Source organism: Harpia harpyja, chromosome 16, assembly GCF_026419915.1.
Source record: "Harpia harpyja isolate bHarHar1 chromosome 16, bHarHar1 primary haplotype, whole genome shotgun sequence".
Taxonomy (NCBI): domain Eukaryota; kingdom Metazoa; phylum Chordata; class Aves; order Accipitriformes; family Accipitridae; genus Harpia; species Harpia harpyja.
Window position 1 is genome coordinate 21012803 of NC_068955.1, and position 19920 is coordinate 21032722.

General features: G+C 36.1%; 1 protein-coding gene and 1 non-coding gene across 2 annotated transcripts in view; both read left to right on the plus strand.

The window, feature by feature from the left end:
* The window catches only part of IPO7 (importin 7), a 36904-nt gene that overhangs the window by 14089 nt on the left and 2895 nt on the right, over window positions 1-19920 (plus strand). Inside the window, exons 5-24 of the mRNA XM_052810776.1 lie at window positions 367-523; window positions 1154-1243; window positions 1688-1782; window positions 1882-1966; window positions 7305-7439; window positions 7973-8072; window positions 9166-9242; window positions 9600-9716; window positions 10492-10581; window positions 11104-11269; window positions 11977-12137; window positions 13031-13159; window positions 14784-14850; window positions 14929-15054; window positions 15369-15466; window positions 16908-17003; window positions 18011-18231; window positions 18335-18540; window positions 19139-19345; window positions 19709-19825. Coding sequence (XP_052666736.1) covers window positions 367-523; window positions 1154-1243; window positions 1688-1782; window positions 1882-1966; window positions 7305-7439; window positions 7973-8072; window positions 9166-9242; window positions 9600-9716; window positions 10492-10581; window positions 11104-11269; window positions 11977-12137; window positions 13031-13159; window positions 14784-14850; window positions 14929-15054; window positions 15369-15466; window positions 16908-17003; window positions 18011-18231; window positions 18335-18540; window positions 19139-19345; window positions 19709-19825 — 2540 coding nt within the window. The remainder of the gene's footprint in view (window positions 1-366; window positions 524-1153; window positions 1244-1687; window positions 1783-1881; window positions 1967-7304; window positions 7440-7972; window positions 8073-9165; window positions 9243-9599; window positions 9717-10491; window positions 10582-11103; window positions 11270-11976; window positions 12138-13030; window positions 13160-14783; window positions 14851-14928; window positions 15055-15368; window positions 15467-16907; window positions 17004-18010; window positions 18232-18334; window positions 18541-19138; window positions 19346-19708; window positions 19826-19920) is intronic.
* On the plus strand, window positions 10772-10953 carry LOC128153156 (small nucleolar RNA SNORA23). The gene has a single exon (XR_008238853.1). It is a non-coding gene; the product is annotated as a small nucleolar RNA SNORA23 (small nucleolar RNA).

Below are 19920 nucleotides of genomic sequence, written 5' to 3' on the forward strand. Positions count from 1 at the left end.
TACCTTTTGCTTGCAGTTTTTGTAGTGCTCTGATTGCTTTTCACTATAGTAATGGTGTGGCTGAACATGATGAAGTATTCAAAGTGAGTAAGTTGGCAGGAGTGCATTACCAGCAGAAAACTAATGCGGATATATAGTGGAGTAATGGATGCTCAGCGGTTTTCTAACTTGCCTTTTAACTGTAATGTTGTCTGACTATAGCTTTATTTCAAATTCTGTAACAAGAAATGGCTAGGTATTTTTTTTAATCATATGTTGTTATGAACGGTAATATAACCTACTTGTGTCTACACTGGGGAAATGTGGACTTTTAGAACTCAAAAGCTACCTGAAATGTCTACAAAACTAGTTTGTTCTTATCTACAGGTACAAGAAACCAGAGGAGCGGAGTCCTTTGATAGCAGCAATGCAACATTTTCTACCAGTTCTGAAGGATAGTTTCATTCAGCTCTTGAGTGATCCATCTGATCAGTCTGTCCTCATCCAGAAACAGATCTTCAAAATATTTTATGCCCTTGTCCAGGTAAAAAATAACTTTGTATGTACTTGATCAGTAATTTAATTTAAAGCATTATACTTAAAATAGTAAATGACAGAACTATTAACAATATTAGATTGCATCTGAATCATTTACCTAAACTACTCAACTGTGTTACGAATCACAGGTTTTTGGTATGCTTGATTGTGCTGTACTTTAACTTTTGTACAGTGCTATTCCTGGTGGCATTAGATAGAACTTATGCATGCCATCCTGTAAGGTAGAGTGTTTGCTAGAAAACAGATTAGAAAATCAGTTTTGTAGAGGCCAGCCTACATAGAATTGCCAGTGTAAATGCAGCAGTTTGGAATGAACTGTTAATATGCTCTTAATTGCTTCAGAAATTAGTGTAACATCCATTTAAGTAGTGTCTTAGCCTTGCATAAGCAGAGTGTATTTGAGTAAAGACCTCTAGCACTTTTGGGGATATTGAGGATATAGACTAGGTTGTGTTAAGTTCTTTAGCCTGGTTTTCCGAGACATTTTCTAATCTTTCATGGTAGCTAAGCATAGACAAAGATTTGAAAGAGCTAAAATTTAAACTGAAAGTAACGTTATTTTCATATTACTTTATAATAAATTTATCCCCCCCCCCCCTTTTTTTTTTAAAATAAGTACACATTACCTTTGGAGTTGATAAATCAGCAAAACCTGACTGAATGGATAGAAATCCTGAAGACTGTTGTCGATAGGGATGTACCAGCTGTAAGTGGCTTTTGGCTATTTGTATCTTTAAGCTTAAATATTTTTCATTTGTTAGAATGTTAAGAAGTTTAGCTTTTTATTTCTGCATTCTTTTTTTTCAACTGATGCCAAGAAAATAAATTTTTAAGCTAAATAGGGTGTTTTAAACAGACTAGACAAATTTTGAAAATGTGTAGCTTGTATGGGAGTTCTGTTGTTTTCAAATTATAGCACAACTTATTTTGGCTTCTTGTTTAAAGAGTTTGTTGACCGTTTATGCAGCCTATATCATGGGATTTATTTTTAGATATGCTGTACTTTATATTTCTATTAAGCTAGAAGTGCAAATGGCAGGTTAAAAACAAAATATGCTATATAGTTTTTCAAAATACATATAATTTGAACTCTTTGTGAATAGTTGGTAAATAATCTTTTTTCTCTGCCCCCCCCCCCCGGCCCCAAAAGGAAACCCTTCAAGTCGATGAAGATGATAGACCTGAGTTGCCTTGGTGGAAATGCAAGAAGTGGGCTTTGCATATCTTAGCTAGACTTTTTGAGAGGTGTGTTCTTTTCCATTATTATTTCTAAAAAACCAAGCAAGTCTTCAAGTCAGTAATATTGCTGCACCCTTGAATTTGCATACTTGCTTCTAATTCTAGGTATGGAAGCCCTGGTAACGTTTCCAAGGAGTACAATGAGTTTGCTGAAGTCTTCCTGAAGGCATTTGCTGTTGGTGTTCAGCAAGTAAGAAACACTGAATGTGTGGGGTATTAGGATAAGTTCAGAGTTAGTAGTGATTTATTATTTCACTATTTTCTGAAAAGGCTTCTTATTCTTCTTCATAGTTGGGATTTTTAAGCACATTGGTATGGAAAGCACTGATGTCTATGGGTAAAATGAAAAGAATTATTAAAAGAATTATTAATATGCCACATAGGACAATCCACTGAAGATAGCCTATGCATCACTGATAATCTGTAAACAGAGTAAGTGCTCTCATATAACAAGCCCTCAGGTGAGCTTCAGATAAATGCTATCAATTTTTCTTGTTCTGGAAGAGATAGGTATAATATTTATATGGTGTAGTTGACCTTCTTACCTACCCTTTTAACTCTGATGATACAGTTCTTCTTTCACTCAAAGTCAGTAAATACTAAGCTTTCTAGCCTTCTGCAAAAGCCGGATCAAGCAGAGGCTTGCTTACAAACAGGTAAGTCTGATGGTCACTTTCCACTCATCTCGCTGTCTGGGGGTTGCCACTTCTGCAGGGTCTGTTACATGCAAAGCATCTTCTGGACTATAGCAGTTTCTAACCTGATGTATTGATGTTATACTGAACTATCCTTCATTTACCTTTATTGGAGTAACTTCACGATTCAGGTAGTCCTACCACATGGCAGCAAGCTACAGGTTTTCCTGAAGGGACGGAATGGATTGGTAGGTGTCCTGGTTTCAGCTGGGATAGAGTTAACTGTCTTCCTAGTAGCTGGTACAGTGCTGTGTTTTGAGTTCAGTATGTGAAGAATGTTGATAACACTGATGTTTGCAGTTGTTGCTCAGCAGTGTTTAGACTAAAGTCAAGGATTTTTCAGCTTCTCATGCCCAGCCAGCGAGAAAGCTGGAGAGGCACAAGAAGTTGGCACAGGACACAGCCAGGGCAGCTGACCCAAACTGGCCAACGGGGTATTCCATACCATGTGATGTCACATCTAGTATAGGAACTGGGAGGAGTGGGGGCGGGGGATCGCTGCTCGGGGACTGGCTGGGTGTCGGTCGGCGGGTGGTGAGCAATTGCACTGCGCATCATTTGTACATTCCAATCCTTTCATTATTGCTGTTGTCATTTTATTAGTGTTATCATTATCATTATTAGTTTCTTCTTTTCTGTTCTATTAAACCGTTCTTATCTCAACCCACGGGTTTTGCTTCTTTTCTCGATTTTCTCCCCCATCCCACTGGGTGGGGGGGAGTGAGTGAGCGGCTGCGTGGTGCTTAGTTGCTGGCTGGGGTTAAACCACGACAGTAGGGCAGGAATTGTCATCCGCCTCTTATAGTGCGTGTGTTTCAAGTCAGTAATCTGAACTTTTTGAATTAGCAAAAAAATTCTCATGAATATTGGGAAATTTTTTGATCTGTTTTTCAGCTCCTGGCTGTACTTTTGACTTCTGTTATTTTGAAACAAGTTTATGTATAAAAAAACTTCAGGTATTTTTTGTAAACTTGCCTTGTACTGGCCCACAAATCTGTTTACATTAATGTGATTAGGTTGTAAATGTAAATAGACTATTAATTTATGAAAATCTCAGGGAGTAGAATGTTTTCTTCAAAGCCTTTACTTTATTCAGAAGAACAGTTCTTAGTTCAGTTTCACTTTTCTTAGTTTTCATTCCTAATGAAAGTATAATGAATTACAGGACTTTAAAAGAGGAAAAGTAGGGAAAGTATCTCCTAAATACATGTTTTTTGAAGGTCATCTGAAGTATTGAAAGGGAAAAGAACATTTATCACATTGAGTGTTAGAAAATATATCCCAACATTCTAGTCAGACAAGTAGAGTCAGCGTCACCTTCTGAGGTGCTCATCTGTCACCTGTAGATGACATCAGACAGATAATTATTACATGTTCTTTAAGACCATACTGATCGCTTCGCACTTCCAAGATAAGACAAAGTTCTGACAAAAGACTGTATGGGCAAAAGGTCTTTGAAAAAATAAATTTAAACAGTTGAACAAAATACTTCATGTTTTTTCTTTTCATTTTCTTTCAATCAACTTTGATCCTTACTGCATCTAGGAAATGCCAAGAATTCAAGTCTTGCTTTTTAGCAATTTTCTTTAAAGACTTTAAAATGCTTACAGTTTCTTCCTATACAATAATGTAACTTGCTTAGAAATACAGATTATTTTTAAGGCACTGTCTTCTGTTTCTGTGCAGAAGATAAATCTTGGATGTATGCTCAAGAAATTGAATCCTTCAGATAAATGTTATGGAAGATTTTTGAACAGCATGTACTTTACAAAAATTGGAAATTTGTGAAATACTGAAGAATACAAATTCTGATAGTATCCTTCACTGAGTTCTCTTTACTCTCCAAAGTGTATGCACCTTTTACTGAATGAGTAATAGATAAATATATGGTATGTGTTTGCAGGTTGTTCAAGTATAAACTTGAAACATGCTGCTAATAATATTCTCATAATTACTTGTCATTGATTATTTTTTTATCTACTTTATATCTTTTTGTCATGTGCATGTCACCAGCTGCCTGCTGCGTGCCGCCCCCCCCCCCCCCAAAATCCAGTACATTCAGCATTAGTTCTAGCTAAACTTTCTTAAGCTTGGCCAAAACAGGCTGAGCTGCCTAGCTGGAATACCTTGATTCTTATCCGTTGTGTTAGCAGCTGTTTTGCTCAAGACATTTCTCATTTTGAAAGACCTGATGAGCCAGAACTAAGCCCTGGTTGAACACTACTGTCTGGTTGTTCCTTGGCACAGTTGCAGAATGTTCTTTATTTGCCCTCAAGCCTCCATCCCACATTCTGCTTTTCCTCACTGCAATTCTTAAACCTTTTCTTAATCTTTTTAATTTCTTTACTTATTGCATCTGAATCATGGAACTGCTTACATTTGTGGAAAGAGAGGACCAAAACACTTGTCCTAAGTAGCGTGGCTTCAAAGACCATTTGTTTAGGCCTCAGCTTTGTCCTCATTTCCAACACTGTTCCCCACCCCTTTATTGACTATTAATGAATTTAGGCTTTTCTGTGTGCTGTCCTGTTACATTGAAGAATCTCTCTCTCAGAAAAAAGAAACTTCAGATCCTTCTAAAATTAAAATACACCAGCAAACTGGACCTTCTTGTATAAGGTTTTCCACAGAGAAGATTGTGTTACTGTTAAGTTCTAGTTTGCTGAAGACCCAGGATTACTACTTATGCCTAGAACAAAGAAACCTAATTTATATTTTTTTAAATCTTTCTAAGCTGCTACCATGGTGTGACTTAGGCCATGGAGCCTGTCTCAGATCCATGCATTATAGAAGTTCAGTATATGATGTTAATATAGTGATGGTAGTTTCTTTATTGCTTGCGTTGACATTTATAACGGAAGCCAGTCTTTAGAATGTCAGGTACACTGTGTAAAACTGCAAGAAATCCCAGTCCTTGTTAGTTTCCTGATTACTTCTGGAAAGTTTGTATGTAAGGCTTACCATCAAGGAAGTAAAATATGTTGCATAGTTGTTTACATGTTTAATCAATTTTGTTACGAGTTTGTTAGACTCTTTTTAATGATTAACATTCTTCTTAATTGTTCTAACTTCAAGAAGCATGTTAGTCTTACCAGGTACTCATGTTTTACTGATTTTGGAAGTTACAAACATCTGTCACACTTTTTGCAGAGAAGAATTTTCTCTTTCGGTTAGTTCACAAGAGACTAAAAAGGAATTTTGACGTATGTATTCTTTGATAATCCTTGAAACAGCTGTAAGTCTGAACATTTGCTCTCTTTTCCTTTCCTACTCTAAGTCAGTATCTAATGCCACCAAAGCCTTGTACTCCTCTTTAAGCTCAAGCGTGAGGCATCTCCTTTGGGAGAGATGCTTCAGTACTTGTGTAATGTTATCAATGGAATTACTTTTCAAAATAATGAATGTCATTTTCCCAAAATGTTTTCTTGGTGATATTACAGATTGATAGATATCGGTTCCTTCAGTTTTGGATTTTAAAACATTGTTGTTCTATGTGAAGAATTAAATGAAACCCTGGAAATGGGATTTTTCATTTCTCTCCAGTTGGTGCTGCTGCTCTTGAAGGTGCAGTGTTACTACTGGCCTGGATTGGGCTACGAGGAAATCCCCTTGCATTACCAATACCAAACTTTCCAGTGAGCTGGAATTTAATTACTAGTAATGGTCCCATGTCCATTCCATCTCCTTATTTGTGGAAAGCCATGGACTTTAACAAACGTAAATCCCTGTTGTCCTGGTTTCAGCTGGGATAGAGTTGACTGTCTTCCTAGTAGCTGGTACAGTGCTATGTTTTGAGTTCAGTATGAGAAGTATGTTGATAACACTGATGTTTTCAGTTGTTGCTAAGTAGTGTTTAGTCTAAAGTCAAGGATTTTTCAGCTTCTCAAGCCCAGCCAGCAAGAAGGCTGGAGGGGCACGAGAAGTTGGGACGGGACAGAGCCAGGGCAGCTGACCCAAACTGGCCAACGGGGTATTCCATACCATGTGACATCACATCTAGTATAGGAACTGGGGGGAGTGGGGGCAGGGGGATTGCTGCTTGGGGATTAACTGGGTGTCGATCGGCGGGTGGAGAGCAATTGTGCTGTGCATCATTTGTATATTCCAATGCTTTTATTATTACTGTTGTCATTTTATTAGTGTTATCATTATTAGTTGCTTCTTTTCTGTTCTAAACTGTTCTTACCTCAACCCACGAGTTTTACTTCTTTTCCCATTTTCTCCCCCATCCCAGAGGGTGGGGGGGGAGTGAGTGAGTGGCTGTGTGGTGCTTAGTTGCTGGCTGGGGTTAAACCATGACACCTGTGAATAGTTCTGAATGCCACCTCAGGAGAAGAATTGAGGCCAGAAGGCCAAGGGGAAAGGCTGGTTCATCATTCTTCATACACATATGTTCTTCATACAGCGTTGTTGCTGTAAGGCTGCACATAGGCAAGAATCAGTAGACTGTGTGAGTGTAGAGTATTTTACCAGTCCAGTGTTTGGGCATGAATTTCTGCCCCCAAAGAGTGGTAAGATGTAATAATAAACCTTGGACAGAAAGGACTGCTGTACCATGTTGGTGATGAATTAGCATGTATGTTTTGTCTTATTAAAGGATTGTATTTTTAAAAGATGTGCAGCACCTGCTATGAGCTGCAAATTGCCTTATAAAATTAACAATGACATTTAGTAGAAGGATTAGTCAGTACCCATTTTAGTCTAATGAATAAGTAGGGGGTTTTTTGTTGGATTTAGAGGGGTTCTTATATAGGATTGTGAGGTAGGGTAGAATTCTTGTGGTTAAATGGTCTGTGCTCAGTATAAACTATTGATGAGATCTGATTTTTCTAGGTGTTGCTGAAGGTGTTGTATCAATACAAGGAAAAGCAGTACATGGCTCCTAGAGTTCTGCAGCAAACACTGAATTATATCAATCAAGGAGTGTCACATGCAGTCACCTGGAAGAATCTGAAACCTCATATTCAAGTAAACCATTTTGGGGGTTTAATACTTGGATGACTCGGTCGTACATTAGTCAGTCTGTTGTATGGTGTTTCTATCCTTGGTAGAATTCAAGTTTTAGGGACCTCTGTTGTAAATTGCTGGTGGAAGGAATTTAAGCGTGTTTGGTGAAGGTTACCTTGATACGTGAGCAAAGCTAGCTAATTGCTTTTTTTGCTGTCAGTCCCTTGTGCTTTAACATATTAAGGATTACAGCGTAACACAGCAACACAACAAATTTGGAGATGCTGTTAACTACTGAATTTATGACATTGAATCATCTCCACATACCATTATCCAAAGCAAATCTAATAGCTTGCGCTGTGTTGTAGCTCTGCCTTAAGTTAAAAGATCTATTTTTTGTACAGTAGCACATAAAATCCACTATGTCCAAATAGTTTTAGAATGTTACCAGTTTATGTGAGAAGTGGCAGGATGAACAATCTGTGAAATAAAGGACGGAATACAGAGATTGATTTAGTAGTGCTAGCCTGTTTTCAACTTTTTCTTTATTGCAGGGAATTATCCAAGATGTTATTTTTCCATTGATGTGCTATACAGATGCTGATGAAGAGCTTTGGCAAGAAGATCCGTATGAATATATTCGCATGAAATTTGGTGAGAATTTGAAATCTACTCATGTTAAAATATGACTTCACACGAAGGTGGGATTTTTTGTAGTTTTTTGTGAAAACAGAGATGGCTTTAATCTTTAAGAGGGGAAAAAAACCCAAACAGTTTGTATTATCCAAATAATATAACTTCATATAGTTAACTTTTGGTTATACTGGTGGAAATGACAGATAACATATGACAGTCAACGACACAGGTGTTTCTGCACTTGAAAAAGTAGCTAATTTTGACAGTTACAAAGTTTTTGTTTTAAGTCAAATTGTCCAGGTTTTGCTAACAATAATTACATAAGTTTAATGTTATTAAAAGTTTATGCTTTACAACAGCTATTATTTCAGGCCCTGGAGTTTTTACAATCTTAAGAAATTTCACACGTGGCACAGTACAGAACAGATTTACCGTAACGGTAAATGACATTATGAAGTAAGCCTGGCATTCCAGACTTTTCTAATTTCACCTCCTGTGGCTTGCTACTTTGTTGTTGGGGTTTACTATTAAGTCTATGTAGTCCTTTCAGGCTGGGGAAGAAAGAAGATACTTCATACTTCCTGAACAAATTCTTCCCTCCACTAGGACTTTTATGTGGCTAGAACAAGGAATCTTGATGGGTTTGGGAGTTCCTTATCCCTCAGGTCAAAGGCAGACCTGTAAACAGTACAGATATTATACAAGGCTCTGATAATCCTCTTCTGCAGAAAAATAGGAAACTGAGCATTTTTAACTCAATTATGTATGCTTACCTGTACAGCAAATAGAATGTATGTTAAAAATTGACTGCTGTGTCTGCTTCTACTGTTACAAAAGATTTATCTTAAAAATAAGGAAGACATACAATTTCAAATTAGACATGTAGAGCCAGTGATCACAAAAAAGGTGAAACATACATAATCAGGAATATCCAACCATGTGTTACTGGTTTTTGGTCTTGGAACATCTGTAGTAAGAAAGCATGATTGACCACCTGGAAAAAAAGGAAATTTTTTGCTCTTTTATTTCATATTAAATCATTAGATTACATTAGGATCATGAACTGTAGTAAAGGATGAAAACTTATAGCTGTTATATGTTTACTTAATAGATGTATTTGAAGACTTCATTTCTCCAACAACTGCTGCTCAGACGTTATTGTTTACATCATGTAGTAAAAGGAAAGAGGTAAACTATTCAAGCATTTTACTTCAATACAATGTTAAGTAGATTTAGTTTATAGACTCCATTTGCTGAAAGAACTACTAATAAGAGTTTTACTTCTCTGCTCTCTGTCATATCATAGTACACTAAAATTTATCATTTCTCTCAATTTATTTTGCACTGGTCTATTTGTGATTTTTGTATTTGCCAATTCCCCTGTGACCTATCTATCAAGAATGTTGTGTGTTTATAATAAAGACATAAAACATTACCCAGTTCCAGACTTGGAGCAAATTATTAGATTTAAACATTTCAGAGCACTGAGAATGGTACCCGAGATGATTGATTGAAATACTTTGACTAACCTTACATGTAATCTAGGTCTTGCAGAAGACAATGGGCTTTTGTTATCAGATCCTTACGGAGCCAAATGCTGACCCTCGTAAGAAAGATGGTGCTTTACATATGATCGGTTCTTTGGCTGAAATTCTTCTAAAAGTAAGCATAACAAATCTGGTGGTTCTTCTGGTTCTTTTTTTTTTTTCCTCCTTTCCTTTCTTTCACATATACTGTCTCAAAAGAAATGAGAATAGCTCTTTGAGTTTACAAGTTTTTGAATCAGTGCCAGTTATTTTTAAAGCTGTTGAACTTAATTGTTTTGGTTTTGTTGCCAGCTTAATTACAGAAGTTTTATTAGGTCGTGTTCAAATTCAGATTATTGTTTTAAGTTCCTTGAAGTTCTCTGCTTCTAGTAAGAACTGCTACACCTTTTCCTGTGCTACACTTAACTACATTCCCTTTTTTGTGGAAGAAAGGAAAAAAAATCCATCCAGTGAGAGGCTGTTGATTTAATGAGATCTTTTCTGTGTGTAGAAGAGAGAAAATAAGGTGAAATTAGCAACCTTGCTCAATTAGAATGGTAGCAAAAAAGAGGCAGGGCATGGACTTGTATTTGGACCGCAGCTCTGAGAAGTTTCCCTGACTAGTTTTGCTTTTGATACTAGAGTAATGTATTGCCAAGCAAAGGGTTTTTATAGGAGTCAAAAAATGACAGGAGAAAAAGTGTCACTATTTTGACTGAAAATTATAAAAGTAGGATCCAAGTTTAATTACTAATACGGGATTTCATTGTTGCTTAATGGACTTCAGTAAAGGGGAAAGTTAAAGGTGAGGGTTTTGTTATGCTGTTCACACTTGTGACTTTTTTACTGGATTAGAAATGCATTTTTATATAAAGTTTTAAACTGATGTGTTTCTATTCATATTCTGACAGAAGAAGATATATAAAGATCAGATGGAATATATGTTGCAGAATCATGTGTTCCCTCTCTTCAGCAGTGAGCTGGGTTACATGAGAGCACGGGTAAGAAAGTGTAAGATTTACTATTAAGATACACTGTTCCAACTGAAAAGTTCAGGAATACTCTTTAAGTTTTTCCCTCTAACAAATGCACTCCTTTCTGCACCTTTTCTAAATTTTATGCTTATTTCAGAGATTAGTATCAGTCTTTACGTATGATTGTAGATAGCTACTGTGTAGTTCTAAAATGGCTGCAGAATTGTGTGCATAGTTTTCCATCTGTGTCTGGTGGTATGGTCTATTTGTGTTTTGCATTTAGACTGTACTGCTCACACAAAACCTGTGGCCAGAGATGAACTTGAGATCATAGTACTGGTCTAGTGATGTCTGAAAGACAAGCCTCCCACTGGCCAGCCTCCACACTCTCAAACATCTTCATCTGTTAAAAAAAGTTTTACGGTATCTTTATTCAATAGTAACTGTACTTCAGATTTAATAATTCGTGTAGGTTATGGGTATACAAGTAGTTGATAATCCTGTTTGTAGGTTTCGTAACTATGAATTTGTTCAATGTCTTTTTTTCAGGCTTGTTGGGTTCTTCATTATTTTTGTGAAGTCAAATTTAAGAGTGACCAGAATCTCCAGACAGCCTTAGAACTCACAAGACGGTGTCTGATAGATGATAGGGAAATGCCTGTGAAAGTGGAGGCTGCAATAGCACTTCAAGTTCTGATCAGTAATCAAGAGAAAGGTAGCCCTCTTTTCTTAAAGCTACGACAAGCTTTAATGGAATAGGTATTAATATTGCAATGTTCAGGGAGACTTGTTCTCTTCTTTCCTGATGTTAATTTACTTCTTGCAATTGTAATTTGTAATCACTTATTGTAATTTTCCAGCTGGAAAATTTTATATTTTTCATAAATAACATTATCACAATTTTATGGTACAATAAATCCAGTTTTACAGCACCTACTCATTGAATCAGAAATACAGTGGCAATATAAGCATATCTGTCTTGGCATACATTCATTCATGTTAAAATTTTTTTTTTTTTAATGTTGTCTTTATCCTGGCAGGCTTTACATTGCTTAGTATTCCTGAAGCTGGCATAAAAGCCACAAAGCAAACATAAATTCTATATCAAATACTTTGGCTAATTTGACAAAAAGGCATATTTACCTGTTCCTGTTCAATCAAAATTTGCATTGATAAGTAATCTTGCGTTCCATAAAGACTGTAGAACTCTGGTTTTCATACTTCAGTTGTGATCACCTTGGTATACATTTTTATTAAAAAAATATTCTGAATGTTAGTATTGCTATAATGATTTATACTACCCACATTTTTGGCATGTTAATGCCAAAGCACTAAATATTAATGAGGTATATATTGACTTTCTTATACTGATACTGTAGTTTTGTAAGAATGTCAATTCAAATATTTCCATTTGTTTTACAGCTAAAGAATATATTACTCCATTCATTAGACCTGTAATGCAAGCTTTACTTCATATTATAAGAGAGACTGAAAATGATGATCTTACTAATGTGATTCAGAAGATGATCTGTGAATATAGTGAAGAAGTTACCCCAATTGCAGTAGAAATGACACAACATTTGGTAAGACTTTCTGGTGACTTAGGAAGATGTTTAATACATGAAAGATTGGTATTTAAAACTAAGGTAGTTGTCCATTGATTAATATCTGTTGTTACTCCAGTCTGCTTAAGTGCATTGATACAAGTAATTTTCTTCTACATATAGACAGTTTTTTCTCAGAAGTGGCTTCATCGCTTGAACTAAACAGAAATTTCTCAGAATGATTGTAGAAATGTTTGAGAAATCTTTGGACATATTTTCTCCTGGTAGTGTTAATAATGAATTTTGGTAGCACATTTTAGGTAGTCTCTACAATGTGACTTAGGTTTTCTGTTTTAGAATAGGAAATTAAAGAGCAGATTTTTAATAAAAAATTTGGTGTGAAAATAATGTTATGTTGTATGTAATGTGAAAATAAAATGGCATCTGCAGGAGAAATTCAGAGCTTGAATGGCGATATCTAGCAAGTTGTACTAATGGTTTCAAAAGCAGAGGTCAGGTCAGTGCTTCCCTATTAAAGGCCCTTGCCTTGGAGTTACAACTAAATTGTTTGCATGTCCTCTCTGGGAGTGCCTGCAAAGTGGTCCAGTCTAGTTCTGCTACCAATTAAACCTTGTGTCAGAAAAACTTACTCGTAGGAAATGTATTCTTTTGCATGGAAAGTAATGTCATTTATATCTTTTTATTCATGAATGGATAAAGGGTGACAGCTCAAATGGCTTAACATTCAAATTTTATCAGTCTTGAAAGCAAACTCTGGAATGGAGTAGTCACCTTCTAATATTCATACACTTTTTCTTAGCAGAAGTCGTCTTTAAATTGTGTAGACTACCAGACTTGCACCATCGTTCTTCATCTCCAAGCATGTCCTCATTAAATGACGTATTTATGGGTTGTTTTGCTATTACATGCAGGCAATGACATTTAACCAGGTGATCCAGACTGGACCAGATGAAGAGGGCAGTGATGACAAAGCAGTGACAGCAATGGGAATCTTAAATACTATCGATACACTTCTCAGTGTAGTTGAAGATCACAAGGAAGTAAGTAAAAATTACTTTAAAGCTAATACGTATTGTCCAAGACACTGAAAGTCTGTTGTAGTTCCAGTGTTCCTGACATTGCTATCTGAAAAAGTGTCCTTTTCAGCCAAAAATATCTTAAACTAGAAAACAGTGAAGTACTTATCATGCAACAAAGTTGTAACAGAGTGGGTCACATTTCTAACACAATGCTTGTAGTTATAGAACATAAATGTTGCTACAGTATTTCCCATAAGAATCCAGGTTCTTGTTCAAATAGGTGGAAGCAACTTGTCTGTAACAGATGGAACTGTCAGCTCATCTGGAAAAACCCATCTGATTTGATGAGGTCTGCCCTTCAAAGAAAATAGATAAAACTTCAGTTAGCTTTAAACATTGACTGCTGACTTAGTTTGCTTTCTGCAACAGAATCAATGTCTGTAAATACAGCTGTTGTGGCTATGCTAAATGGTAGGGCTTTTTAAACCTGCCTAATCTGCACTGTAGAATTCTCCAGTGTGATGAAAACTTTTGTTACTTAGTTTTGTTGTACTGAATGGACTAACTTCTGTCCAGAGTACAGCTTGTTCAAAAGATGCTATTGCTGATTAAAATCCTCTTGACAAAGTCAGCTACTGTTTTTTGATAAATACATTATAGTTTTTTAGTGACGAAATAGTTCAGTAATAAATTGTACTCTTGGGGTTCTGAAGACTTTACTAAGGAAGCAGCATAATACAAATTCTGAATGCCCAAGGGCAGAAGCCAGTGCTGCCATGCAATAAACCAAAGACCAGTTCAGCTCATATACTTGTTGCTAAAGCTGCTCAGCAAGCTTTTCATGTACTTGTTTTTGTCAGCGGATTCTTGCTATCTAAATGAAAAGTTTGTGTAATGATATGGTAGTCCTGAGGAACTCAACTGTAAAATGTTGATCAGTAAACACTTACATTTAGAGACATCTCACACAGGATGCCCAGTGTTCCAAGAGGTAAGGTATTTAGCTGGTTAGTTTCAAATCATGTTCTGTATAGCTAAGACCAGAAACTCAACCCTTATTTGTCCCTATGCAAGGTAAGTGCCCTGAACAGGTGAGTGACTGTTTTGTTAGCTGTTCCATGGACTAAAAAATACTAAATGGGAAGAGTGTCTGAATCTGTAGACCAGCATTTAGACTGTTTGTCCACATACCACGTGAACATCCTAAGCTAGGTTTGGGAGGTGGCTTGGTATTTGTTTGGTTTTAGTTTTGTTTTGAAATTTCACTTTTCCAGAACAGCAAATACTTCCTGTAACTTCCATTGCTTACCCTTTTGATATATATACATTTACTTAACTGTGTTTTAATGGAACTGAACTGTTGCGTAGGGTTAGTGTCAGGCTTTTCTTTTTAAAGGATACCCTAAAATGAGATTCTTCCAATATTCAAATACTCCAAAACCAGCTTGTATTAAAAGCTATCTTACAAACCCTTAGCTAAGAGTGCTGCTCTTACACATTTAGTGGTCTAAAATGTGAGAAATTTTTAATTGCTTTTAGAAGACTATATTGTGTAAATAGAAACTGCTTTGAGTAATTTTATTTGAAAATGTGTTTAATTTCAACTCCAAAGTATTGAAAACAGTCATAAATCTCCTTTTTTCAGATTACCCAGCAGCTGGAAGGGATCTGTTTGCAAGTGATTGGAACAGTTTTGCAGCAGCATGTATTAGGTATATGTACTTCCGTTGGCTTATTTTTTTAAGTGTATGCGATTGGCATTAAATTTACCTCTATTCTGTTTGTTTTAGAGTTCTATGAGGAGATCTTTTCCTTGGCTCATAGTCTGACCTGTCAACAAGTTTCTGCACAAATGTGGCAGCTTCTTCCGCTTGTTTTTGAAGTCTTTCAGCAGGATGGCTTTGATTATTTTACTGGTAAGTAATACAAATAAATCAGAAAGCCAGATGGTTTCATATATGTGATTTCAACTGTACAATGAATTGCATCTTGATTGAAATGTTAGGAGAACACTGAAGTGAGGTTACACTTGGAAGTATTTTATTCTTCTGTTGCTGCAACCAGACTTGTTTTGCTAAGGCATCTATGACTAGATGCATGCTTATCTTGACAAACATTAAGCAAGACTGTAATTAACTTATTAATACATAGATTTCAGCCTGATTTTAACAGCTTGTCTAATAAAACATGCAAACAATATCTAACTGTGATCATTCTTTTTTTAATACAGACATGATGCCTCTCTTGCATAATTATGTTACTGTTGATACAGATACACTTCTGTCAGACACAAAATATCTTGAAATGATCTACAGTATGTGCAAGAAGGTAAGTAGATTCCTTTGTGATAACAAAACCTGTGATCTCTGAAGTAATACACTGTTAAACTGGGTGCTTTTTTCCACAACAGCAGACTGAAACTGAAGAATTTTGATGTCTGCTCTTAAAGCATTATGCTATTTAACATTCTCTGTGATTCCACAAATTATTAAGTTATTGTGGAGAAATCTAAAGAGGTTGCATCAAATTTCAGACATATGCTTTTGCTAAAAGGGAAGAATAAATCATACACAACAAAAGCGGATTAAACAACCCAGAGTTTTGTGCATGTGTGTTTTGTGCAATACACTTTGTGCATATGGGCATGCAAAACAGACGTATGCATATTGCAAAAGGTAGATTTTTTTTTCATCTGAGGTTTGTAGCCTTGCTATGGCTAGGATACCACATACCATATGTATGCTAAAGGTCTTAAATCTATTAGCTAAACCAAGTGGAGTAGGGATGGAAAGTGGAGGGATAGGAATAGGAAGTTATTTTCCGAAGTTTGTGCCAAGTCAGTGATGAAAGCTGGGAGCAGAATGCAGTTGTTGTCAGTCCAGTCACTTTTGGGCAGTGTTTCTGTATTTAACTTAGTTTCTCAGCTCCTGTGTATTATAGGTAGCTGCCAACTGGGCTTTCTTTATCCAATCAATATGTAGAATACAAAGCTTTCCAGAATGTTAGCCCTATGTGAGGAAATGAATAATTCTTTATAAGATGGTGTTAATATTTTATAATCTCTAATAGTAATCTGTGGGGATTTCAGTTTTCCACTTCTGGATATCATGTGTTGTGTCTATATAAGAGCTATGATGAACTGTCAGCTGCCCTGCCCATGGTATTTCCTGAGTAATTCTTTTGAAGATATTCAAATATTATAGTGAATAACTCTTGACAGCCTTTATTTGGAAACAAGTTGCACCAGGCTGACTAAACTGATTTTAAGTACTTGAACATTTTGTATAAATAAAAAAGAAAATTAGCCTGTTATAACCTCTTAGTGATTAGTGTTTTATTAGCTGAGCACAGTGAATCTTTAACACAGAAGCTTTAGGTATTGCATGGTCTCCCACTGGATATCCCAAGTTTGTAAATATCACTTTTATGAAATTCAGTACAGGAACGTGTAAGAAAAATTCTTGTTACATGTATGGAAATAAACCTTTGCAAAATGCCAGCTGATGCTTATACAGTTACTGTTGTAAGCTCTGCGTCCATAGAGTTATGGAATATTTGTATATGTAGATTAGTTTTACCTGCATTCAGCAACATTTCAGTCTCTAGTTGTGATACTGAGCCATTGCTGTAGATTTGGCTGCTTCACTGATGGATGTTTATGCTAGCATTGTAATAGAGTGGGAGAATTTATATTAGCTTTTCAAAGCAAAGCAGTATATAGAAAATACTTCTTGAAGGGATATTGTCAACATTAATTGTTATTTTTCAGGTCCTTACAGGAGTTGCTGGAGAAGATGCAGAATGTCATGCAGCAAAGCTGTTAGAAGTGATTATTCTTCAGTGTAAAGGGCGTGGCATTGATCAGGTTAGTAACAACTTTGGTTGCTATAACTAATATTTTAAAAAGATTTTATTCTCAAATATGAATTGATTATGTATTAACATGAGTTCTGTTCTGAGAAGTTTGTGTAGTGTGACTAATAATCTTGTGTTCTACTTTAGTGCTACTCAATTAACAGCACTGCAGAGATAGTTACTGCACGCTTTGTCTCCAGAATTTAGGACACTGCAAAACTCAAGTGTTTTCCAGAATCTGGAAGAGTACTGCTTTAGGTGCATCTTTGTTCTAAAAGTCGATTATTTATATTTTAAGTTAATTCTAGTGAATATTTCATGAAAACTATTCAGTCTGTTAAGTTAACAGCCCTGAAATAAATAAGAATGAAAATGAAGTTCCTAGAATCCCAGTTGATGTCATAGAGGAACCAGGGACTTCGTTAGGCACATATGGAAGTTGGAATTTGAGAGATGAATTTGTGTGTTTCCGCTGTGTACATGACAAGCACTGTATAATAGCTGTTTAAACGTTTTTTGCAAGCTTTTTAATATTTGTGGATATGGTCCTTGGAAACTTTAATTTTTGATTTATTTGAAAGAATATCTTCTATAGCTTTTTTTTTTCAGTGTCACATCTCTGAAGAGACTATTCCTTTGAATAGCTGTTTTCTTGGAATGTTAGTAATATCTCTTGACTTAGTCTTTTTTAATATCTACAACAAAGTTGATTTTTCTGGACTTCCTAGTGTACATATTTCCTCTATTTTTCATTTTTAAAACACAAGATATAGAACCAGGAATTACATCTACTGTGCATGATGTCACAAAGTCCATGTGCTCAGAGTAGATAAAATATTTTCACTTCTTCATTTCATCTTTGTATATGACTTCTGGCAATTAAAAATTATTCCTGTTTTATGCCCTCTGTGTTGATGCGCCAGACTAGTTTTATGCCATTTCTCAGCTTTAGTGTGAAATACAGAACTACAAAATTTATTTTTGATCACTAAATTTGTAATGGTTCTCACTCTTCAGTGCATACCCTTATTTGTGGAAGCTGCATTAGAGAGATTGACCAGAGAAGTGAAAACAAGTGAACTGCGAACAATGTGCCTCCAGGTTGCCATAGCTGCTTTGTATTACAATCCTCATTTACTATTAAATACATTGGAAAATCTTCGTTTTCCCAATAATGTGGAGCCTGTCACCAATCACTTCATAACACAGTGGCTTAATGACGTGGACTGTTTCTTGGGGTAGGTGTTTCTAATTTTGAAGATTATTCTCTGTGATACACCTCTATTACAGGCTTGTAAATCATAACAAAACTTGCAACTTTTTTACTCTTTTGTTTTGTAGACTTCATGATAGAAAGATGTGTGTGCTTGGCTTGTGTGCTCTTATTGATCTGGAGCAAATACCACAGGTTTTAAATCAAGTTGCTGGCCAGATCCTGCCAGCTTTTATCCTTTTATTTAATGGATTGAAAAGAGCATATGCCTGTCATGCAGAGCACGAAAATGACAGCGATGATGATGATGAAGCTGAAGAAGATGAGGAAACAGGTATGGAAACTGAAACATCACTGTTACTTTGTATTTTTCATTTTCTCTGATGGAGATGCAGAGTTCCTTTGTGGAATTCTTCAAAGTTCCCTAATTCCAAAAATCAAAAGCTGTGGTAGAAAACACTGGACATCTTTTAATGACTTCCAAGCATATCTGACTTACTTTCCAGTCACTCTTAAAAACTTAACTTCCTAGGCTGGGTTTCTTCAAAGTCACATCAAACTAGCGTGTGGATGCTGTCATTGCTGAAAGGAATTATTACTGGGGCATGTTTCCCATTTGAGTGAGGGGTAAGAGTCAGTAGAAGGAGTTTCCAGGGATCTTTCTAATCCATTGTACAGTTTGGACTATATATTACAAGCTGTCCCATGAGCTGCTGGTGTGTTAGCTCTGTATTGAAAATGACAGTTCTTGTGAATTCCCCCCCTCCCTGGACTAATGGCACTAGGTGAGGAGTTAAGTGAGCTTTCCCTTTCCTAGTCTGCACTGTTTTCCGTTCCATTGCCTGTTCTGCATAATCGGCCATCTTCGTGAAGAGTCGTTCTTACTATTCTTGAGATGATAAACTTTTTTGTGTGTGTGATATTTAACTCAGAGGAATTGGGGAGTGATGAAGATGACATTGATGAAGATGGTCAAGAATATCTAGAAATTCTAGCAAAACAGGCAGGTGAAGATGGAGATGATGAAGACTGGGAAGAAGATGATGCTGAAGAGACTGCTTTGGAAGGCTATTCCACAATTATTGATGATGAAGACAACCCTATTGATGAATATCAGATATTTAAAACAATTTTTCAGAGTAAGTAACTTTATTTCCTTTCCTGGCTAACAAGTTATATTTTAACTTAATTTTAGTGTATACTGTTGTAAACTAGAACCTGTTGAAAGCTTCCAAACAGGCTTTCGAATATGTGCTTTGAACAAGTTCTTTCTTTGGAAAGGGGAAGCCATTGTTAAACTTTCAGAGCAGGGGAAGATGCTTGAATGAATTTATGGTGGGAGGGAAGAGGTCAGAAGTTGTGTTAGTGTTTTTAAATGTCTTTTATGTAACCCGAACAGAATATTATTCTGATTAAAATGGTAATAAGTTAGTAAGCTTTGAGTTAAAGAACATTTTAATGAACACTTCCCTTTTGCTTATGTGTTTTTTTTTCTCTTGCAGCAATTCAGAATCGTAACCCTGTGTGGTACCAAGCTTTGACACAGGGTCTTAATGAAGAACAAAGGAAACAATTGCAGGACATAGCAACTCTGGCAGATCAGAGACGAGCAGCACATGGTATTTCTCCCCCTTTATACTATTAATTCCTGCTTTTGCTGTTTGAATGCTGTTTATGTGCTCAAGAAGCATAATACAGAAAAAGCCTATAATTC